This window comes from Patagioenas fasciata, chromosome 2 (genome assembly GCF_037038585.1).
Source record: "Patagioenas fasciata isolate bPatFas1 chromosome 2, bPatFas1.hap1, whole genome shotgun sequence".
NCBI lineage: Eukaryota > Metazoa > Chordata > Aves > Columbiformes > Columbidae > Patagioenas > Patagioenas fasciata.
In genome coordinates, this window is record NC_092521.1 from 5,712,030 (window position 1) to 5,736,339 (window position 24,310).

General features: G+C 44.3%; 2 protein-coding genes across 6 annotated transcripts in view; one reads left to right on the top strand and one right to left on the bottom strand.

The window, feature by feature from the left end:
• TRAPPC9 (trafficking protein particle complex subunit 9) overlaps positions 1-24,310 on the top strand; it is a 551,813-nt gene that overhangs the window by 27,539 nt on the left and 499,964 nt on the right. For 2 of the 5 annotated variants that reach the window (XM_065830982.2, XM_065830984.2), the window contains exons 1-2: positions 11,946-12,033; positions 14,207-14,807. In XM_065830982.2, the coding sequence (XP_065687054.1) occupies positions 14,224-14,807 (584 nt within the window). In that variant the 5' untranslated portion in view covers positions 11,946-12,033; positions 14,207-14,223. Of the gene's footprint in view, positions 1-11,945; positions 12,034-12,157; positions 12,179-14,206; positions 14,808-24,310 lie in introns of those variants that run through there. The other 3 variants (XM_065830983.2, XM_071803773.1, XM_071803771.1) reach the window with 3 other exon arrangements.
• Positions 2,935-6,104, bottom strand: CHRAC1 (chromatin accessibility complex subunit 1). The gene is made up of 3 exons (XM_065831548.2): positions 5,935-6,104; positions 4,875-5,001; positions 2,935-3,910 (listed from the first exon to the last, which is right to left on the bottom strand). Exons 1-3 carry the CDS (start codon positions 6,067-6,069, stop codon positions 3,765-3,767), a joined length of 408 nt encoding a protein of 135 aa, XP_065687620.1. The 5' UTR covers positions 6,070-6,104; the 3' UTR covers positions 2,935-3,764.

The following is a 24,310-nucleotide window of genomic DNA, read 5'->3' on the forward strand; positions in this document are numbered from 1 at the left end:
GAAGTGGCAAGTGAATGGGGATATCAAACAATTGCAGGTTTGCTGAGGACAGGGAACTGCTGGAGAGAGTCCAGCGCAGGGCAACAAAGATGCTGAAGGGAGTGGAGCATCTCCCGTGTGAGGAAAGGCTGAGGGAGCTGGGGCTCTGGAGCTGGAGAAGAGGAGACTGAGGGGTGACCTCATTCATGGGGATAAATATGGAACGGGTGAGTGTCAGGAGGATGGAGCCAGGCTCTTCTCGGTGACAACCAATGACAGGACAAGGGGCAATGGGTACAAACTGGAACACAGGAGGTTCCACTTAAATCTGAGAAGGAACTTGTTCATGGTGAGGGTGTCAGAGCCTGGCCCAGGCTGCCCAGGGAGGTTGTGGAGTCTCCTTCTGTGCAGACATTCAAACCCGCCTGGACACCTTCCTGTGGAACCTCAGCTGGGTGTTCCTGCTCCATGGGGGGATTGCACTGGATGAGCTTTCCAGGTCCCTTCCAACCCCTGACGTTCTGGGATTCTGTGGGCTCCCAACGCTGCAAACACGTGTTAGTTTTACTCAATATGAAATAAAGTCGCCGCTGTTTTTCCCTTTCAGGCAGAGCTTTATTGGAGAAAACAAATCGCGGTTCCTGGTTTTTAATGGCAACAAGCTTTGTGAACGTGAGGCCTCAGAGGTGGTTGTGGTGAATTTTGGCAGCTCTTGGGTCCCCGTGGAGGACTCTGAACTGAGTCCCGAAGGGCGTTCGAGTTCTCGTGGCCTCACTAATTGACAGAATATGTTCATCATCCCACAGGAAAATTCTAAGAGGGATGGAATATGGTGATTTATACTTAGTAACCGCAGTTCTTTTGACTTTTTTTTTTTGGAAGATCTCACAAGCTGGTGGAAAAAAGTAGAACGATGTGTAAAATGACAGACTCACCCTGGAAAGTGACCCTTGGCCTGCGTTGGGCTGTCTAAAAATCGCTGAACACCTTAAACAGGCTGTGATAGACCCAGCAGGACCCACAGGAACGTTCAGCAACTGCAAAAAGTGAGGGAAAAACCCTGAGCTATAAAGGCAGAAGCGTGAGATAATGGCTTTTTGTTGCTTTCTCAGTTGTTTTGAGCTGTAGGGTTCAGGTAAATTATCTGGTTGCAGGGTAAGACACGGGCGATTTGCTTTATTTTGTTCAAAGGTTCCTCAGTGGCTTTCAGAGCAGCCTGAGGAAGCTCAGGTTAAATGATGCGGTTTGTTGCTGGTGCTTTGTAATCGCTCCTCAATGTGGTTTTTGATTTACTGCGAGGGATAAAGGAGGATGTGTGTGGGGGTCTGTCACTTGGAATCTTGCCCTGGTATCTTGCTGTATTCATTACTCTATTGGCACATCGGATATCACCTGAAATACATTTCCTTTAGTGTGTAGCCCGGTGTTAACGTGCTCTTTTGATATTTCTGGTTGTGGAGGGTGGACCTTGGGGCCAGGTGCTCAATCCCTTTCCTCAACAGGACAGAGGGAGAAAGAAAGGATAAAGAAGCTTATGGGCTGAGGTAAAGACAGGGAGGTCGCTCATCAGTTACTGTCACAGGCAAAACAGACTCGATTGATGGAAAATCAATAGAATTTACTGTCAAGTAAAATAGAATTAGATGGTAAGAAGCTGAGTAAAACATTAAAGTCTTTCCCAGTCCCACCCTCACTCCCAACTGCTCACCAAGGGGCTCAGGATGTGAAGCACCGTTGGGTGTTTTGGGGAGATCAGAGCAGATGCTGCAGGAACGGGGTGATCGGGGGGCAACGAGGAGAAACTCGTAGGAGCGCTGCGTCCTCGTGGCTTTCCTTGTGTGCGTCCTTCCTTACAGCACAGCTCCTCCACCCAACCACCGCCCGCTGGGGCTTTTCTTTCCCTCCTCATTGTGTCATTCATCTGACGTTCAAAGACACCACTTGTGTAGAGCCTCAGAACTCCTGGTCTGCGCTTGCTCCTTCTCCCCAGGTGCAGTGTTCTGCAGCCCGGCCATGGCCGTACCAGCTCTCCTCCCAAGCGCTCTGGTTCACCTCAGGCTCTGGAGGCGCTGCTTGGGCTCCAATCTGCGGTGGCAAGGACACGTTCCTCTCTGCTGGGAGTGAGCGTGGCTCGCAGGACAACGCGGCACGGCAGCCTCCCGGTGCGGGACACCTCCGAACGCTGTGAGCGTAGCCCAGGTACGTGGATAACGTTGTCAGGTGCTGCACTGGCCTCTTGCTCAGGCTCTACAGAGGGATCTGGACCAGTCCCTAAGAACGTCATCTCCGCATCTTTTATACCCTCCAGGGATGGTGACTCCACCACTGCCCTGGGCAGCCTGTTCCAATGCCTGACAACCCTTTCCATTAAGAATTTTTGCCTAATATCCAATCTGAACCTTCTCTGGTGCAACTTGAGGCCATTTCTTCTCATTCTATCATTTGTTGCTTGGGAGACCAACCCCCTCCATGCTCCAAGCTCCTTCCAGGCAGTTCAGAGATCAGAAGGTCTCCCCTCAGCTCCTGTTCTCCAGCTGAACCCGCCAAGTCCCTCACCCACTCCCATGACACTTGTGCTCTAGACCTCTCACGAGCTTTGTTGCCTCCTCTGCACTCTCTTTAGTATTTCAATGTCTTTATGGTGAGGGGCCCACAACTGACCCCAGGATTTGAGGTTTGGCCTCCCCAGTGCCCAGGACAGGGGGACGGTCACTGCCCTGGACCTGCTGGCCACACTATTCCTGACACAAGCCAGGATGCTGGTGGCCTCTTGGCCACCTGGGCACACACTGGCTCATCTGGGTCACTCAGACCGACCCAAGACTATTCAAAACATCATGGAGCCTTTTGTCCCCCGTTCCTGCCCGGAAAGATGAATAGCGAGCACGCCAGGCCTGCGCACCGATCACATACGTGACTGAAACTGGGAAGAACTATAGAAAGTCTCTACATCAATTGTCACTTTTCATACAAAAGATTTATTTTAAAAAGTTGCATATAAAGTTCTACACAGGACGGTGATCATTTTTACCATAAAAAACAAAACAAAATAAATGAAAAATCCAGCTCTGTCACTCACATGGTAGAAGGGTTTCTCGTTCTCAGAAATCTAAGACTGCAGTGTTCTGGTAGAACACCACGAACAAACTGCAGGAGTTCATTAGAGAAAAAGGTTCCAGATGTACATATTTACATAATTATTTCACACCTGTACTTTTTACCACCACAGAACCACATCAGCTCTTAGAATGGATCTCATCCTCCATCCTGTTTCTGTGCCAATGTGGCTATTTCGGCTGCATTACAGAAGCAGCTGTTTTTACAGACTTTTTTAATGGTCTTGGTCCACTGCTAATGCCCTGGCACTGCTCTGGAAGACAGGAGGGTTTGATCGGTTACTGGCTCCCCAAGGAGTAGACACGGTGTAAAACACCTCCCCTCATCTTCTGCTCTGAGGAGAAACAAACTGACTTCTAGTCAAAGGGCAAAAGAGCTTCTGGACTGAAAGCTGCCTGTCAGAACATTTAAATTTGGACAATGATTGTCTGAAGGAGTAATTTTTAAATCACCTGAGCGAGTTCTGCTGGCAGATCGACATGAGGTCTTCTTACCCCACCACGGTTCTGAGGGGAGAATTCCACTCTTCGGTTTCTAAACTTCTTAAACAAAGCAAAAGCACATGGCTCAGTACATAAATAGATCCAGCATCTGGATTCTCAGTCACAAAAAGAACATCCTTTACGCAACAGAAAATGGATCAGCTATGAAGCAACTCCCCATTGGTCTTAAGATCCAACATCTTCATCAACAGTTTCATCTTCCTTGTTTTCTTCCTCATCCTCTTCATCATCTTCCCCCACTTCTCCATCTCGCTTCTCTTTTTCCAGCATTTTTAGGTATTTGCTAGCTAGGATCTTCTTGGGCAAGATATCTGAAAGGGAGAATTGTTTCTTTTGTAGTCAGTTGAATACTTACATTGTCTCATTAATCCTGTTGCATCCATACCAGTGACAAAATGAAGTTGGAAAGAGGTTTTGTTAAAAACAACATTATTTAAGTGAATAACCAGGTAAGTCAGTCTGATCTGTACAGTTGTATGAAGAGTGAATTACCCACTTATGGTACAAGTAAGTAAAGATAAGGAATATATTTTACAACTGATGCCTGGCAACTGGTTGTACTATCTGCTCACGTACATTATTTATTGGATGTACAATAGTGCTCAGTTACTCAACCGCCTGAGATTCATCTCATTTATGTCCTGTAGAAGCATTTTTTCTGCATTAAGGTAAGACACTTGTTCAGGGTGATAACGACAGACATCAGACAGAGCAGAACGGTGCGCTCTGAAGGTGTGTCCACGGGGAACCCAGAGAAACACCGGACTAAGATAATCTTATTCTCAACCTATGTCCTACACCAGTGCCTTTTCTGAGTTAAGTGTTTAAACAAAAATCCAAGTATGAGTAAAAAGTGCGTGCACGCAGGCATGCATGTGTACCTATATATGTGAGGAACCATCTAACAAATGACTTTAAGAAACAAGACTTAGAGATTTAAACATGGAATTTTGGAGCCACATAATTTCTCACATAAAGATGTGCACTGTTCTTGCTTTACAGACTGAAAGCTTTCAGATGGAGTTGCTGGAATTCAAGACAGGCTTAAGGCAAAACACTGAGAACTAATTAGCCTTGTATAATTTTGAAGCACCAGAAAAATCCCCATTCACAAAGAAATGTTTTCAGTGATGTAGTTTATGAGTTCCAGTTGAACGTTATACAGGAAATTAACGACCAGGAGAATTGTGTCCTCATAAAACAAATGAATAAGAGCAAAATTTCTTTTTTTTATTAGCACACTACATACTGGATTCACCATCGTGCTACAGATACCTGCAAGGAACTGGAAGGTCTCACACTCCTCTGCTGTATGCGACAGGTCACTGTAAGTCAGAGCATTCTTCTCCTTGCCTCTGCCATGTTTGTAGGAATGTGTAGCCAAATACTGAACAAAAAGCTCCTAAAAAATTAAAACAAAAGAGTCAAACTAGGAATTCATGCCTATAATTAGCAATTTTCTTTAATTCCTGTTTAAAGACACAAATACCATATTTAAGTGTGTATATGCTGGCCACTTTGTGGAGAGGCCCATTTATTTCAGAACAGCCTCAGCTTAGGGTATGGTTGCATCTCCTTGCAGCACTGACCGCAGATTTAGGTTCTAGTATGCAGCTTAATTTATCTTGATCTCTTTAATGCTTTCCACAGCCCAACAAATGACACTTGGGATACTGAGGGCTATGAAGCTGGTAAAGTGTTTGGAGACAAAGCCATATGAGGTGTGGCTGAAGTCACTTGGTTTGTTCAGCCTGGAGAAGAGGAGACTGAGGGGAGAGTTCATGGTGGTTACAGCTTCACCACACGGGGAGGAGGAGGTGCAGGCGCTGATCACTCTTAGTGACCAATGACAGAACCCGAGGGAATGTCAGGAAGATGTGCCAGGGGAGGTTCAGGTTGGACATGAGGAAAAGGTTCTTCACCCAGAGGGTGCTGGACACTGGAACAGGCTCCCCAGGGAGGTGTCACAGCCCCAAGCCTGGCAGTGTTCAAGAAGAGACTGGACAACATCCTCAGACACATGGTGTGAACTGTGGGGTTGTGCTGTGCAGGGACGGGAGTTGGACTCGATGATCCTTGTGTGTCCCTTCCAGCTCAGGACATTCTATAATCAGAAAGCAGCCAGATACCTTTTCCACACAGGTTCATTTATCGTAATGGACAGTGGTGGACACAGGAGCTCTGGGAGCTCAGCCGGACGGGACGATGCCCCAGACAAACCCCTTTTGGGAGCCCGGCGCGGGCCGCGGTACCTCAGGGAGGCCCAGGCCCGGCGCGGCGCGGCGGGAGGAGCGGGGTCAGCCCTGAGGGAAGGGAGGGAGGAGGGAGCCGGTACCGTGGCTTTGGCGGTGAGGAACAGCGCGTCCTGGTTGATGCTGGACACCTCCGGCGAACTCTTCATGATCACGCGGATCCGCGACAGGGGCAGCGACACCAGCCTGTTCTCCCCGCCGCTCAACCGCGCCGCCATCTTTCCCCCCGCCCCGCGCTGGGGCTCAGCTCTTCATCCCCAGCCCGGCGAGCGCTGGGGCAGCCGCCGCCGCAAAGCCCGCTGGGAGTTGTAGTCTCCGCCTGCCAGCGAGGACCCCGAGCGCTGCTGGCGGCGCGTCGCGGCGGGACTACAACTCCCATGAGGCTCAGCGCTCGGCGGGAGGACTACACGTCCCAGGGGGCACCGCGCCCGTCCCGCCCGCTCGTCCCGGCGGCGGCACCGCGGAGGTTCCGGGGATACTCTTGGGGTCTGGTGCGTCCGGCTGCCGGTTGTCTCGGGGTCCCCTCGCGTTTCCACAGCCCAGTGCCGGTCCCAGCAGGGGCCTCAGGGCTTCCCTTGCTCAGCCTCCCAGCGTGGGCCTTGGCCCCGGGCGAGCGCCTAAGTTTGGGAAACTTTAATGGCAAATAGACCCGTCCTGTATTTATTCCATTTACAGGCCAGTAGCTACAGAATTAAGTCTAACTGTAATTACAGGCTGGTAAACACCTCTCGCCGCTGTAGTACAGCTGAAGGGAATGGTGTCTGGTGTGTTGAGGTGCGGAGCGCACATGTAAACTATTCAGTGATTATGGGGCTGTGTGTTCATTATTAACATTCCCCACATACACAGACTATTTAACCTGGGTGTTTACCATGTAGGTAACTTGTAACATGGTGTCAGCCTAGACCTGCAGAAAGCAACAGGGGTTTTGCTGCTGTTGTCTCCAGAAGTTTGTGCCGGTTTGGGTAAGAAATGGTGACACACGGTTTGCATTTCGTTAATGGTTTTAATCAAAAGTTTGTAATGTGCTTTAGAAACAATTATGTTGTATTGGTAAGGATTCTGCTAAGGCCACTAATTCAATCGCTACTTAGCATGAGAGGAAATCACAGGATCATTTTGGGTGGGAGATGCCCTCAGGATCATAGAGTGCAACAGTTAGCTTGTTAATGGAAGAGTAATTGATGCAGAATTTAGGCCATAAAGGGGTGTACTCATAATGAATCCTATTAGATGGAAAATAAAGGCAGTTTGTTAACGGACTATTACTAGCTTATATAGAATTTGCCCAGTACATAAGGACAAGGCTTTCCTATAGATGATAGGTGAGGCTGTGCCTTGAATAACTGTGTTCAGTTTTGGGCCCATCACACCAAGAAAGCCCTTGAGGTGCTGGAGCGAGTTGAGAGAAGGGAACAGAGCTGGTGAGGCGGTGGAGCACAAGTGTGATGGGAGCGGCTGAGGGACCTGGGGGGTTCAGCTGGAGAGCAGGAGCTGAGGGGAGACCTTCTGATCTCTGAACTGCCTGAAAGGAGCTTGGAGCATGGAGGGGGTTGGTTTCTTCTCCCAAGTAACAAGTGACAGGATGAGAGGAAATGGCCTCAAGTTGCACCAGGGGAGGTTTAGATTGGATATCGGGGAAAAACTATTCCTGGAAAGGGTTGTTGGGCATTGGAACAGGCTGCCCAGGGCAGTGATGGAGTCACCATCCCTGGAGGGGTTTAAAAGACACATAGATGAGGTTCTTAGTGACATGGTTTAGTGCCAGGGTCAGGTTATGGTTGGACTCAATGATCTTAAGGGTCTCTTCCAACCAAAATGATTCTATGATTCTATACTGATTTATTAATAACATCACCTTAAGCAGCTGTAAGCACCTCAGTGCATGGTTCGCTCAGTGATGTGTTCACTGGCATCCGTTCCGCCATTACTGCATTTGGAGACTTCTTTTACAGTTAGTCATTACAGGTAATGTAAATCTCTCAGGCTGCATGATTCCCTAGAGGTTACAGCTTCCGGGAGGTCATTCTGTGTTAAGTTGTACCTGAAGTGAAGCATAATGTCCTGTGATGCGATAGGGATATCTAGCAGGCTCAGCTTCTTCTTTGATCCTTATCGTCTTGTGACATCTGGTGGAAACAGCCGACATTACCGTGAATTTCTTATAAATTCTACTGGAGCCTGAATTCAATACAAGTACAAAAGCCCATCAAAGTACCAGGATTTTGGAGGGCATCGAGCCATTTGGATATAGATGTAGGATCCATATAGATCCCATAGGATCTGGGGAGCTGTCTGCATTCATTTTACTCAGCTGTGGACAATACAGTGTAAGTCCTGGGTACAGCAGGACTCACTTTCTTCTCCTCTAGCTGCTATTCTCATTATCAGGCATTTCCCTTTTCCTGTGCAGCTTTTAATAATTGAACTTTTTTTTAGTATCTTTTGAAACGGCAGAATTAACGTCATACAAGCAAAGGAATCCTTGCTATTCCTAATTAAAAACAATCACGCCCATAGAGCAGTTCATACTAGAATTATTTCTCTTGAATCAGAACTGAATTGGTATTGTTATCAAGAATTCTTTATCAAACCTGACGGAGAACACAGGTAAAATAAATCTCTGGTAAATTCAAAACAACAGATTGTCTAAAAATTAATATGCCTTGTTCACTATAGGGACTAATTACAAACTGCAGAGAAGCATCATGTCTCAGTGTCTCCTTTTCTGCTCTCCTGTCTGTGCTGCAAGAGCCTCTTTTTGCTGTGCTTTGCAGATCTGAGGAAGCAACTGCTCAGTGCAGGTATTTCTGTGCCTTTTGAGCTCTCAAAATAAATTAGGTCTAATAAAGGAGTGTCCAGAGATGCTGTTCCTGTCCCGTAGTGGAAATACAGCAATGGCAGAAATAAAACCTGCTGCTCCAATAAAGAACCTGCTCAAATGGGGACAATTTATTCACGTGTACTAATGGGCGACCCGAAAGCAGAAAAGAATGTTAAGTCATTGAAAAGTACTTATTTGTATCAGTTATTGTATGGTATTAGAAGAAAAATCATGATAAACCTCATATAATCAGAATTCCCTATGGAAATGAATCTGGAGAAAGTGCCTGAAAAATTCCTCAAAGTTACTGGGAGATATTAAGAGTACTATTGGAGAAAGAACAAGTACATTAAAGAGCATGAGGCAATTCTAGTTGCAATAAAGATCTTCCAGTTTTCTCAGAGAGAATAAAACCTCTAAATTTCTTGGCAAAACCAAAAAAACCCCCGAAGAACACATTTTATTTGCACAAAAATAGAGCATGGCTAAAAAAACTTGGCTGCTATGTTGCTGAATGAGATTTTAAAATTGATCCATGCACATTTTAGAAGTTAATAGATTAATGAGAGATTTTACAATTTATGATCTGCGATCATGCAAAGCAATTCACCATTATTGTGTGAAGAGCAGTGGATAAATGCTGGGCTAGGGAAAAATCTGACAGTGTCAGCAAACAGGGGAAGGAGCTGCAGTCAGTCTGGCAAATATGTTGTGTGGGTAAGCAGTTGGCACAGACAGCAAGAAATGTAAAGTTATATTAAAAGAAAGAGGTGTTTAGCACAGGATACTATCACAAAATAACTGCTGTATTAGTGTTCTCTGAATTGGAAGTATATCAATACAAACCCAGCATTTCTAAACTGAAAACAGACAAGTTCTTGACGAAGCAGAAGGATTTTCCTTCACAAAAAATACCCCAACCCTATTCTGAAGTGCTGCTTGGTAAGGATAAGAAGGCTGTGTCATATCAAAAATACAAAACATATCTGAGCAGTGGGTAAATTATATGTTGGTGCACAAATGCAAAGAAAAAATGACTGAATTGACAATGGTCACTTCAAGATACCTAAACGTTGAACTTTCGGGTAAGGCACTCAGTGTTATACCTTCCTCCAGCAGAACAGCTGGAGCAATAAAGGTTTTCAAAAGCAATAATAAATTAATGGAAGCCAAGCTTTTAGGCAGATAATACCATGTCTAATCTTCCATTTCCATTTTTGATTGATACAAATTCAGGCAACTTTTCTTCAGAGTCGCTCCACCACTTGGAGTTATTCAGAACATGACACATCCTCATCCTGGAGGACCTCAGGAGAATGAGCAGTTTAATGGCAATGAGAAAACTCCAGGTCACAGTGTTTACAAAGCCACAATCTAAATTATCTTCTAGAGATTATAAAATATTCAATGCTGTGATGTACATTTAGTCATAACTGTCTTAATTAGTACAAAGCCATGTATTATGATCACCTTTTTGTTTTGTAGGGAAGAAGTGAAACAATAAATTATGTTAAAAAACATGTTTCTAAATGCCCTCCAACTTAAGCTATAGGGCAGGTTGGTGAATAATGCTGAGCACTGGCTCTGTTCACAAGACCAAATCTTCAAGGTGTTTTGGTATCACCAATATCACAACCAAATCCAGTGTCAGCATTTGCCATCCAGTTAGTACTCACGTCAATAATGTAGAAATAAATGTAGCAATTATTTTTCTGTGAGAAATCTCCCTGGCTGTATTCCTGGCAAGAATCTGTGAGAGAAACACAGTCATTTCCTTTACTTAAAATTGTCACCCTCTGTCTTCTTCATCCTAATTTGGCCAAGCTTGAACATACCATTTTTCCTCCTGAGAGGGGTGTGCAGCTCCTGGCTTTGTATTATTTCTGAACCCCACAGAGCTGCGCTATTTGAAACCTGCAGTTTAACCTCTGTCATCTTTGAATTCACGTTAAATCAATTTACACCAGTTCAAGGAATACAGCTTTGAGCGCAACGGCTCATCCATAATCCTCAAATAATTGTGAATTCTACAGAAGTTACCTTGTTGGACTGCCACTGCCTTTAAGTCATAACATGTCCCTTTCTACTCCAACAAGGATTTTCACTGGAAAAATAAGCAACAGAGAAGCTGAGGATGCTTCGTGCCAGAGGATTTGCAAACTGAGGCTGGGAGTAGTTTTCCCTTCACTGGCTTTGGCTGAATGGGGGGGCTTGCAAGAATAGATGATACGACTTCCCTTTCGCATTCAGACAAGAAAAAGATGGTTTGCTTGATGATCTGTCTTGATAAATGGATAAAATACTTGGGCCAAGCAGCTCCATGGGGGATGGAGTAGCAGCAGGTAGAGCTCTTCTATGGGAAGAAGCAGAAGAATGTTGGAAGAGTTGGTGGCGACCAGGATTGTGTGTTTGCTCTCCTGTGTTATTGTGGAATATGAAAAAAGCCCTATTGGAATAAGAAAAAAGCTGTCAGAGGTGATTATTCCTGGCTTTTTTAAGTAGGGATATATCTAAAATAGTATATATGTGTCGATATATATAAAGTAAAATTATAGAAGAGTCTGGTTGTTGAATGTTGATTTCCAACTCTCCCCATAGCTGGCACATGACCAATGTGCAAAGAAGTTTGCAGTACGTCTCTCCTGTTTTCATGTGCATCTGTAAAGTTGATAAATGCTGCGTCTAACTCTTCTCTTTAGTGACCAACGCAAAACTCAAGGGAATGGCAGAAGATGTGCCAGGGGAGGTTCAGGTTGGACATGAGGAAAAGGTTCTTCACCCAGAGGGTGCTGGACACTGAACAGGCTCCACAGGGAGGTGTCCCAGCCCCAAGCTGACAGTGTTCAAGAAGAGACTGGACAACGTCCTCAGACACACGGGGTGAACTGTGGGGTTGTCCTGTGCAGGGACAGGAGTTGGACTCGATGGTCCTTGTGGGTCCCTTCCAGCTCAGGACATTCTCCCATTCTTCCATGTGCAGGACCTTCTTGAACCTCATGAGGTTCTCACGTCTGGCACTAGAAAAGCACCCTAACACTTGAACAAACCTCATGCTTCCCAGAGTCTTTTGTGGTTTTGTAGCTACAAGTCATCCATGACCGATTCCAGCATTTGGAACCTTCACTTTTGGCTCCTGCTGAGTGTTAGAGCCACTCAAGTTTTCAGTTTTCGAGCTCCCTTCCAACCCCTGTCGTTCTGTGACTCTCTGACAAACAACGTCGCCCGCCGCCCGCCGCCATTGCGCATGCGCCGCCTCCCCGGGCGGGCCGGGCTGCGAGCGCCCATTGCCGTCAGTTCCGCCGCTCCCGCCCCGCGCGTCCGGCAGCAGGAGCAGGTGGGGGCGGCTCCTGTCCCGGCTGTGAGTCGTTCCCCTCCCGCGTTACCCACCCAAGCGCCCGAGGCAGCCGCTCCCCGCTTCCCGAGAGATTCTGTCCCTCCCGCTGCCCCCGCACCGGCTCCTCTGAGCTTGCCCTCCCTCTGCACCCTCAGCCCTTTCCTTAGGGGTGCGTGCGCTGCTGCCGCGCCTCCTCCGCGCTTGCCTCTCGCTTTAAAAATGTATTTATTTTCCACTCGTAAACTTTGTTGCGGCCGGGGAGAGGGAAACGGGTTTGGGGGAGCGGAGCGGCGGTGTCCCGGTGTCCCGCCCCTCTTCCTGCCCGGCCGGTGCGGCGGGACGAGGCCTCGGCTGAGGGGAAGCGGCGGGACGGGCGGCGCTGACAGCGAGGGGCGGGAGCGGGGATTTGCACGGCACCCCTTCTGCTCTGCCCTGGGGAGACCACACCTGGAATATTGTGTCCAGTTGTGGCCCCTCAGTTCCAGAAGGACAGGGAACTGCTGGAGAGAGTCCAGCGCAGGGCAACAAAGATGCTGAAGGGAGTGGAGCATCTCCCGTGTGAGGAAAGGCTGAGGGAGCTGGGGCTCTGGAGCTGGAGAAGAGGAGACTGAGGGGTGACCTCATTAATTTTTATAAATATGTAGAGGGTGAGTGTCAGGAGGATGGAACCAGGCTCTTCTCGGTGACAACCAATGGTAGGACAAGGGCCAATGGGTGCAAACTGGAACACAAAAGGTTCCACTTAAATCTGAGAAGCAACTTCTTCATGGTGAGGGTGGCAGAGCCTGGCCCAGGCTGCCCAGGGAGGTTGTGGAGTCTCCTTCTCTGCAGACATTCAAACCCGCCTGGACACCTTCCTGTGGAACCTCAGCTGGGTGTTCCTGCTCCATGGGGGGATTGCACTGGATGAGCTTTCCAGGTCCCTTCCAACCCCTCACATTCTGTGTTCACAGTGTCGGTAGTTCCGAGGAGCCCCTGCTTCTCGCACTGCTGCTCTGCCAGCTGAGCGTGTAACTCTTTTTCTTCGTTGTATGTAGTGAAACTATTAGTGCCAGTCTGAAGCTGTGCTGCGTGCTTTGATTTGGTTTAGGTGTATGTATGTTTTAGAGGGTGCTTCGGAGCTGAAATCCACCTGGGGATATGGGAGGTCTCAGAGGAGATGTGAGGGCTCAGCTCTGCACCCCTCCTTGAATCCTGGGATCAGTTTTGGGCCCCTCATACCAAGAAAACCCTTGAGGTGCTGGAGCAAGTTGAGAGAAGGGAACGGAGCTGGGGAAGGGGCTGGAGCACAAGTGTGATGGGAGCGGCTGAGGGACCTGGGGGGTTCAGCTGGAGAACAGGAGCTGAGGGGAGACCTTCTGATCTCTGAACTGCCTGAAAGGAGCTTGGAGCATGGAGGGGGTTGGGCTCTTCTCCCAGGTAACAAGTGACAGGATGAGAGGAAATGGCCTCAGGTTGTGCCAGGGGAGGTTCAGATTGGATATTGGGCAAAAATTCTTCCTGGAAAGGGTTTTGAAGCAGTGAACAGGCTGCCCAGGGCAGTGGTGGAGTCACCGTCTCTGGAGGGGTTTAAAAGGCGTTTAGATGAGGTTCTTGGGGACATGGTTTAATGCTCGAGTCTGGTTATGGTTGGACTTGATGACGTTAATGGTCTCATCCAACCAAAATGATTCTATGATTAATTTAAGACACAGTGCAGCTCAGTGATCAATTTGAGATACCTCGGGGGAGAAGGAGTTATAAATACGTACATATAAAAGCAGAAAACATTTCTTGTGCTGTTTTTTGTTTTTTCATGAATTGGGCAGGTGTTTTGAGAAACTGATGAGCGCCTTTTCTCAAAAATAAGCATTCTGGGCCTAATTTTCCTCTGCCTGGCCGCTGAGAACTGTGTAAAGTCTGGTCATTCCAGTTGGGTGTGGGTTTACATCCCACCTTACACAATTTTCTGTATTTCCACAAGGTGTGTTGTGGAGACAGACTGGAGAGCCCGAGTCACAAAGGCTGGTTCCTCTGAGATGGTGCTTTGACAGGAGTTTAGTCTCTGGCTGTGGTAGAGACTCTGCTGCCTCATGGGTTTGTTTGGCTTTTGTAGCACAGGATGGAGAAGTGTTTAGCATCTAAGTCCTGGCTTGATTCAGCAACTACATGTGTAGTTCTCAGTGTTAAAAAATAATATACTTTTTTCTTCCGCTAGCCTGCAGTTGATGCAAAATGAGCGTTCCTGACTACATGCAGTGTGCTGAGGACCATCAGACTCTCCTGGTCGTGGTTCAACCGATCGGCATTGTACCCGAAGAGAGCTTCTTCAGGATCTACAAGCGAATTTCAGCAGTGAGTCAAGTTAACGTGCGTGACTCTCAGCGTGTGCTGTATATCCGCTATAGGCACCATTATCCCCCAGAGAACAACGAATGGGGGGATTTTCAGACACACCGCAAAGTTGTGGGGCTGATAACTATCACGGACTGTTCTTCCGCGAAGGAGTGGCCGCAGACTTTTGAGAAATTCCATCTGCAGAAGGAAATGTATGGTTCTACTCTCTATGATTCCCGGTTGTTTGTCTTTGGGCTTCAAGGAGAGATCACAGAGCAGCCCCGCACAGATGTGGCATTTTATCCCAGTTATGATGAATGTGAAACCGTGGAGAAGAGAATAGAAGATTTTATTGAATCCCTCTTCATAGTGTTGGAGTCTAAGAGACTTGACAGAGCCACTGACAAGTCTGGAGACAAGATCCCGCTGCTCTGTGTTCCCTTTGAGAAGAAGGATTTTGTAGGTCTGGACACCGACAGTAGGTAAGGAGCTATTTTTGTCAGCTTTCAGGTCTTGAAAAACTGTGTGGCAATTGCTTGTGTTTAGAATAAGCCTGTTAGGAAGGACAAAAGTGTACTTTGTTACTACAAAGGTCATGCTGTAATTTAAGAGAGTTTAAATTGTAGCCTGATCATACTTAATGTTTTGAGTTTATATATATATTTAATTTATGAGGCTAATCAAATGGGAGGAAGAAGTCATAGGAAAGGTTTGACAGGTTCTGGTATAAAGAGGTTTTTTGCTGGAAAGCTTGAAATGTTTTTATAGACCTACAATATTAATAAGGAAATTCAGTTATCATCGATGAAAAATGATTTTATGTTGATTAGTATTTGACTAATCCTACCTATTGTGTTTATTTTCCTTTAAGCCTCTGTCTACTTTTTCATCCTATGAAACAGTGGCCATTTATTTTGGTGACTAAGTCCAGCATGTTTCCCTGTGTTTCATTTTTATTTATTTGATATTCCTGACCCCTCTTAGTTTGTTACTGTTCTTCTCACAACCATTCTCTTTGGTTCTGTGTATGTTATAGCGTGTTTTCCCCCTCCCCACCTTTCCAATCTGTTTGGCTCCGCTGTTTGCGGCTGAATCCAAGGGATCCAAACCATCTTCCTTTTGGTTTGGAAAAGAGAAGTGTGGAAGCCCCATCAAAATACATAGTATGCATAGGAAGAGTATTTTTCACATCTGTCTTGTACTCTTAGGGATGCCAGCGGTGGTTATGGTGTGTAAAAGCTCAGAGGTATCCAGACAGGTTTGCGAAGCTTTCTGAACACATCAATTAGCTCTGCATAATTAGAATCTCTCTATAAGACTGCAATATGCTGGAAGAAAGTATTCTAGGTTTCTAATTAAGTTGAAGCCCTCCATTAAATTATCTCTGGTTGCCTGAAGGACCAGCAGAACCTTTCTCCCCTGTTCCTGGTGAGCAGTGACTTTCCTGTTCCAATTAGCTAAGAAAACTGCGAGTTTTGGCCAAGAATTATTCCATTCCATTTTGTCTTCTAAAGAGCATGCTTCCAAATTTCACTTTGGGAGTGAGTTCCTGACATAAAGTACTTATTGATGAGTAGTGGCTGTGTTGTAGCTAATGGATAAATATTTTCTGTGAAGTTCTGAATGGGTTTGGAGCTCAAATAACAGGCAGTATGTTTGTCTACATGTATCCAAGGAGATATTTTGTGCTGTTTTGCTGAAGAGTTGAAACAGATTTAATGTGATGCTTGAATTCTTTGTGAACTGGAAGGTGTGTGACCCTGGTTCTGTAAACGTGTGGGTTCATACAGAATTAATTGCTGGTTCATATACATCCAACCTTGCTGGGTAGTCCAACTACCAAATATTTTTTCAGTAGGTCTGGATCAATGATCATACTTTAAATGTTTGAGTATTTGTTGCTTAAAGAAAAGGTGTTAAATATTCTAATCTTTCCTCTTTCAGTTCAGCAGTAAGAAAGTTTTTCAGCTTTATTTTGCTGTGGAGTTAGTACTGCTGATTGTTTTAAAACTTAGGATTTACATATGGATAGCATAAGCCTGCTGAATTAAAAGATCTTGATATTCAGTTTAGTGTTTTGTGTGGATAAGTAAGAAAATACTCTATATGCCTTGAGGGTTTTAGGTGTTTTTTTTTTTTTTGAGTTTTGTAACAGAAAGGAGAAATTCATATAATCCCAAGTAAATGTCAGGAAAAGAGTTGTCCTTGATTGAGTAAGAAATATTTTCATATATATATGTGTGTGTATGTATATAAACTAACCTATGCTTTCAAGCCTAAGTCTTTAGATGTGAAACAGGTAGTATACTGCATTTTATTTCTTCGGTTGCAATAAAAGGTTTTTATTGTAGCGTGTTCTCTTGTACAGTGGCAGATTGCCAAATGAAGGGGAAACCATTGCATTTAGTCATAACGAGGTGACACAAAACTAGGAAGGACCTTCTTCAATGGAGTCCAGTTTCTGGTTTTGCAAAACGTGGTGTTGTATAATTCTGTTTGGGGAGGGGCAAAGGTTGTCTGAATGCACAGAGGACATATGGGAACATCTGGTAGAATAACTTTGCTGCTTTGTTGGTTTTTAGACTGTGAGCCTAATGAGTTTAAAGAATGAAATAATAAAAAGATGTTGTTGAGATACTGAGATAAATGAAACAGCTTTTTTGCAGTGGAAATTTCTAAAGAACTAAAAGCAAAGATTATCCTCTTTTTTATAATACACACACACAAAAAAAGGATGGATAATTTATCCTGACCTCCTGTCAGTGTGCAACCAACAGGTTAAAAGGCACACCAATTCTGTATTAAATAGATGGAAGAGAAGACAAACTCTTTGTGTTTGTAACAGAGAGTCTCTGTCTTTACTGCTGTAGTTACAGGTGTCTGCTTAGGCTAAATAAGCACAACTTTTCCTGTAACTTCTAAAATTGAAGTTAAATTTCGCAGTGTGTAGCAGAGGTCTCATTAAATGTGGAGTGGAGCTGTAACCTTGAGCTAATGAACTGGGATGATATATTCAGTGTAAATGAGTTAAGAAGTTACATGGGACATAGTAATTATGATCACATGCTTTGAAGACTAGTTAAAACTACTTAACTTTTTTTGCATCTCAAGAGAGACTTTTCTCCAAGCAATTTATTATAAAATATTTTGTTTAATACTGATGTTATGATCAGGACTAGACAGGTAGAATTGATCTCTCTTGCTCAGTTAGTAAGACTGGCTTTAATTTGGTTACATAATCATTGCAATATGATTGGCTTCTTTTGAGATACAGAGCTCATAAATGAAGAAGGCTGATTATTGTGCTGCATTTTCAGTAAGATAATTCTCAGAAAAAGTGGAGCTGATCTTTGTCTTTTGCAAGTTGCTTGTCTGAGGAGCAGAAGAGACGACATTCCCAGAGCTCGTACAGTGATGACAATATGCACAAAACCACTGTATTATCTGTGGAGAAGAATTTTTTGGCTGGTAGAAAACGTGATGTATGAAAAACAGTGAGCTTAAGTCCTAAGACTTTTTAAGAAAGTTCATCCTGTTAATTGAAAGTTGTAGGACTGGGAGTCTGCCCTTGGTTTAATTTCTAGAGGGTGCTGCCAATAGGTGATCTTGGCAAATCTGTTAATTTTTCTCTTCCAGTTTCTTCATCTGCAAATTGGGTAAAATCTTTCTGTGGTGAGGCAGGTGAGGACAATTGAAACTGTTCTGAAGTCAGGTGCACTTGGTAGTTGTTTGTAAAGGTCGGGGGACTGGTTGAGAAGAATGGAAACGCACGTTCTGATGGTGACACAGAGGTCCTACAAACTTGAGACTAGGAAACCTACTTGCCAGAATTCCAGTTATTTTTTCTATTTTAGTTTAATTTTCTGCTCAAAAAATAAACTTACTCATATATGGTTATAAATCTACTTGGATAAGCTCATTTTGCTGCTGTTTACATCTGTTTGTGTCTTAGGTTCTTGCTTTTTTAATACCGGTAAGGCATCCACGTGATAGTATTGAGTGATGAGAAATTAGGGCACTATTTATAGATGTGTCTCTCATAGATGGGGTTTGTTCACTGATTTATCAAAGTGTATGATATCTCAGTATATGTATGTGGCTGTTAATTTTCTTTCTGTTCTCTGTCTTTCTAATTTTTATTTTTTGTTCCTTTCTTTTTTTTGTTTCTTCTTCTCCTCCTCTCATACTGCCCTGTGAGTTTGTTGTTGGGTCTAAAAAGGTAGGCCGCCATTGCATATTTTAAAAAATAGTTAGCTTTCTTCCATATACTGCCTTTCCACTCCGCCTTCATTGCATATTTTAGTGTTGCTTTTATATTTCTTTTTCACTACACACAAAAATAATTGCTGCCTGGAGCCCTTCTACTGTGGTTGACCCCATTTGGCGCTATTTGGCAATTATATTTGGGAGCAAGGCTGAATTTTTTTGTAGGACACACATAATTTGCTTAGGCGGCTGCTGGCCTCTGGAATTTGCTTTATTTTTTGAACCCCAAAGCCATGAAGCTGTTGCTGCCTGTGTTTGGTTTCCAAATTCAAAAGTTCTGGCAATCGATCAAACGTCGTAGCTGTGTCTTTGAAGCCTGGGTAATGTTATGATTGGTGATCCCTGTAGTTCTGCATGCTAATTGGAATTAGTGGAATTTGATGGGCATTTTTTTTTTTTTTGAGCACTTTGCATGAATACTTTTGCAAATTCATTTTGCATGTTTCTTGTTTTTAAATTTAGCCACTTGGAAGTTTGGGGGATCCAGAAATTCCTTCCAACCTGTTGCTGGATGGTTTGTAGTGAAAATAAATTCTGTCTTGAAATATAATATCGTTACTCTGATTTTTCCATAAAATTATCCTGGGATCCTAGAAAAGAGTTGGGGATGAAGAGGTAAAGTGTGTATTGTATATAGCAAATGAGGTAGAAATGGAAATGGGGTCAAGAAGTGCTTTTTGGTTTCTGGAATGAGTTTATTGTCCTTCAATTTGAAGGAGTAGTGGTGGTCACTAATGGTAACCATTGTGGTTATTATTCTGAAGAGAACACCAGGGGTGTGTTAGGTGCCAGATGAACACAATTAACTTAAGAGAGTAAGATCTTAAACTAGTTTAGTAGTCAACTGTATGTGTTGAGGACCTTCTGAAGAAGAGTTGACCAAGGAGTTGAAGGGGTTTGTGGTATGTTTTTGGGTGGGAGTTGCGTGTGTCTTTGAAACTTAATGTCTTAAATGATCTCCTAGAGGAAAATTAAACAGAAACAGCTCTTAGCAGGATGATACTAGAAGGAACTGATCTAGAAAAAGGTTGTCATCTTATCCTAGAAAAAGCAATTAACTTACGCAGACTCCCTGTCATCAAATAGATGTGGATTATGCAGTAGAGAGCCAAAATAATTAAACTGTTTTAATAAAAAAAATGAAATAAGATATCTATAAGCTTCTCACTTTCAGCTTTGTGGTCAGGTCCTTCAGTTAAAGCTGTGAAGCAAAATGATCTGGGTATTAAAATGAATAATCATAATTTTATGTTTATGTATATACATGCATGTATGACTTTTCCATTAAGTTTGCACCCCAGTATGCATTGAAAAAAGTCAGTCACTTAGATATGCTTTCAACAACCTGATATTGTAGATATTAGGGTGTTTTTTTTTTCAAAACAGGCTTCCCAAATATGAAGTAAATCAAGTTTTGCTGTCTGCAGAGAGTGGGTTTTATTTCAATGAAATCTTTGCCTTTTGTCTTGCAGTAATGGGGGAAGAAAAAACAATAAGCCTGAATTCATTGTACTTAATTGTGAATGCTAAATTACGACACAGTTTATACATTTGTATGGTGCAAACTTACTCTATAATTAGTAAGTAAATGTTTTCCAGGAGGGTGGTGGAGACTTGTAGGGGCTGTAGGAGGTAGATCCAGTCTTGGCACCACGTTGAAGAGCTTAAAAGTAGATGGAATGAATTCAGTCTTCGAATAATTAATAGTAAATTTCTTCAGGAATAAATTATCTGTTTGTTCATAAATCAAGAAAGTTTCTAAAGGGGAAGAGTTTTGTATCGAAAATGTTTTTTCATGGCTAAGTGAATAAATGCATTCAAACTTTGCATATATTGCCATATATACAAATCGGCAGCAAAATGAGGCGTTGGTCAGGAGAGCAGCGGATGAGGCAACAGGAACAATGATTCTCTAATTCTGCTATGTATTCTATGTAAAAAAGAAGAGTTAAAACCAATATAACACAATTCAATTCTTGAATGCAGAGATTAGTAAAACCCGACTTGTAAACAATTTATGCTCTCTATACAGTTCTGATTCAAGATTAGAAAGTAGCTTTTTGGCTGAGGTATTTCTCTATAACCCAAAGCTCACACTGAAATCTTGGCAGGATTTGGTGCCCTTCCATAGTTTGTGCAGAGCAGCTTTAGTTTTCACTTTAAATTTTCTTGTATTTTTTGCTTACAAAGATCTGTAAAGTAAATGGTTGTTGAAAAAGAGAAGAAATATTACAATTTCTAGACATGTCTGAAAGAACAACAGTTGTCTTGTGTTTGGCTTCATTTAATGTTGTCATCTTCACATCAATTGTGAATATGATGTGATAGATCAGAAAAATGGGAACATTTAAATAGGAGTTATTTGTGCCTTTTTAGATGGAGAGGAGCAATAGGAGTTATGCTTTTTTCCTCCTTTTATAATTCCCGGTTTGTCTTGTGAACGATGACATTGGTTCTGATTGCTTTTGTATTTGATTTTTATAAGGACATTGGATGTGCTTCCATAAATCTTTTTCATTTTCTGTCCTCCATCCATATAGATTGGTTACTTTTATCTTCATCTTCTTGATGAACTATTCTTTTTTCAAACCAGCTACAGGGAATCAGGCATTATTTGGTGGCTGAACACTGTGGTTGTCCTTGGGACTTGATGCTTCTCTTTCGGTTAAGAAAAAAAATCCCAACCCAAGCCAAGAAACTCAAAAGCAAACAAACCAGTACCATGTAATTGTTTTTATTACCATTTCTCCTAGCCTTTCTGCCTTAAAATTGAAAGGAGATACATCAATATGCTTATTTGCTTATTCCTATCCTTACATTTCATATGTTTTGTTCCCCTTTTACTTTTTTCCCCCCACTTTAGGGACTCACGAAGACAGTCGGTTCAGATGTGTTGTGATATAGTTCATCTTTAGGCTTCTTTGCTGGAAAAAACCTCCCACGACCTTAAACCCCTTTTCATTCCAAAATCATGATATTTCCTCTCATATCCAAGTCTTGCTCTGGGATCTGAGGGTTCAGCAGCTGGAGGATGGATGTTACCCTGGGTGTGGTTTTACTTATTTGTTTTTTGAAGTTGTGAGGTTCAAATATACTGGGTTGTCACCAAGGTTTTGTTTTCAATGATCACTGGTAGATTTTTGATCAATACAGCGTATTGGGAAGAGGTAGGATCCACCTGCCTAGGAAAGACAGGAGAATCTTCGCTAGCAGATTGGCTGAGTTAATCAATTGCACTTTAAAGTAACGAACCGGCAGGATAAGTGTCCAGAACGGTGACACCTGCATATTCATAAGCAACAGGGTAGATGAGTGCACCTATGGGAGTCATTAGGGATGCTCCCTAACCCTCTCCAGAGGCAAGAACCCCAAGTTCAGCCACCTTGAGTGCACATCTGAGAACACATGGAGTCTGGGTAGCAAAATGGAGGAACTGGAGCTACTTACCCAGTCTGGGAGTTATGATACCCTAAGAACCACAGAAATGTGGTGGGAAGACTGGAAGATCACAGTGCATGGCTATGAGCTCTTTCAGAAAGATGGGAAGGGAAGAAGAGGGGATAGAGAAATGTGAATATATGGAGCTGAGCTATGGAGACAATCGAAGTTCTATTGAATGTCTTTGTATGAAGATAAGAGGGATCGTCACTAAGGGACGTCTTATGTTGACTGTGGATAAGTCCATGCTGCAGCAGGTACGCCTTGAAGCAGCAGTGGCTGTGCATGAGGTTGTGCTGGAGCACCTCAAAGCCTGGCCATGGGTGACTCTCGTGGATAACTCTCATGGATACTCTCTGGCGACTAATGACAGAACCCAAGGGAATGGCAGGAAGATGTGCCAGGGAGGTTCAGGTTGGACATTAGGAAAAGATTCTTCACCCAGAGGGTGCTGGACACTGGAACAGGCTCCCCAGGGAGGTGTCATGGCCCCAAGCCTGACAGTGTTCAAGAAGAGACTGGACAACATCCTCAGACACACGGTGTGATCTATGGTGGTGTCCTCTGCAGGGATGGGCGTTGCAGTTGGTGATCATTGTGGGTCCTTTCCAACTCAGGACATTCTGTGATCCCATGAGAGAGCGGGTACATCCCTGGAGGAACTGCAGCCATGGGTAAGGCCATGTTGGAGCAGGTTTACTTCTCCCTGTGGCCCATGGAGAAGATCATACTGGAGCAGTTGTACCCCAAAGTGACTGTAGATAAGTCTGTGCCACAGCAGGTGTCCTCCTGAAGTGACAGTGGCTCCATTTGGAGCAGGTACACCCCTAAGGGACTGCAGGTTCTGGAGGAGTTCAAGCCAGAGCAGGGGCAAGGGGAGGAGTTCCCTGCAATGTTAAACCCTATAACCTGTCCCAAAAAGGGACCGGGGGTGGAGACTGTAATGAATATGCCTTTAAATTGTTGTAGCCCACGATGTGATTTGCATCTTATAGGAATTACTATAGCAGGAACCACCTGAAGCAATGGAGAACAAACCTTACAGGAAGCTGCACAAGTCAGCAGTGACCTGACCTGAGTTGGCTTTGGTGGCCAATAACTCCACGCAGCACAGCACCTCTCCTGTCCTGAGTGACCACCAGAAGAGATGGAGCCCAAAGTCATGGATTAAATAAACTCAGCGCATGTGTTGTGGATGTTCCTGGATATTTTATGAACGTTTTAGAAGGGTGGTCCATAGACTAAAGGAATGATACCTGTCTGTCAAGTGATGGGAAGGATGGTGGTGGTTGATAGGCCATATTGGATAGTGTGGGACCCCATCCTACTGGCACCTGTCTGGTGTTTAATTGCCAGCAGGGTTAAACCATGTCAATCAAGATCAGAGGGGTCATCACCAAGGGTCATGTTATGTCAGATATCTGTTACCAGCCTCCTGGTCAGGATGACAAGGCTGACAAAACCTTATACCAGCTACTCGAGGAAGTCTCAGGCCAACAGAACCTGTTCCTCGCAGGTGACATCTACATGGACATTTGTTGGGAAAGCAATGTGGTGGTGCACAAGTCATCCATTATGTTCCTGGGATGCGTTGAGAATTGCATCCTGCTATAGATTTCTACATGGAAAGGGTTGTCAGGCATTGGAACAGGCTGCCCAGGAAAATGGTGGAGTCGCCATCCCTGGAGGTGTTTAAAAGATGCAGAGATGTGGTCCTTAGGGACATGGGTTAGCACTGGAGTCAGGTTATGGTTGGACTTGATGACCTTATGAATCTCTTCCAACCAAAATGGTTCTGGGCCTGCGATGAGGAGCAGCACAGTGTTAGATTTACTGCTCACAAACCAAGAAGACTTGTTTGACAACATCACCACCAATGGCAGCCTTGAATACAGTGATGATGACATTGTGGAGTTTGAGATCCTGCTGAACGGACTGAAGACCAGTAGCAGGATGAAGACCCTGGATTTTGGAAGAGCCAACTTCAATATGCTGAGAGCCCAGATGCGAGGGATTCTATGGGAAGCATTTGAGTGTGCCTAAAAGCCCAAAAGAAGCACACCAGTTATGGAAAGGCAGCCAAAAACCCATTGAGGACAACAAGAACCTTGCTTTGGAGGTTTTTAAGATACGACTGGACAGGGTGCTTGATAATCTCATCCAGGCTCCCTTTGTCATGAAAGGTTGGACCCAGATGATCTTTCGAGATCCCTTTCAACCTGGGTGATTCTATGGTTCTGTTTTATTCCATCTGTGACAAGGCTATTGAAGTGCTCTGCAG

Excerpts from the sequence above, each read along its gene's own strand:
- CHRAC1 (XM_065831548.2), bottom strand. The coding sequence starts at position 6,069 with ATGGCGGCGCGGTTGAGCGGCGGGGAGAACAGGCTGGTGTCGCTGCCC. Across the intron at positions 5,002-5,934 it reads TCCTCACCGCCAAAGCCACG|GAGCTTTTTGTTCAGTATTT; the intron begins GTACCGGCTCCC and ends TTAATTTTTTAG. Across the intron at positions 3,911-4,874 it reads GACCTTCCAGTTCCTTGCAG|ATATCTTGCCCAAGAAGATC; the intron begins GTATCTGTAGCA and ends TCTCCCTTTCAG.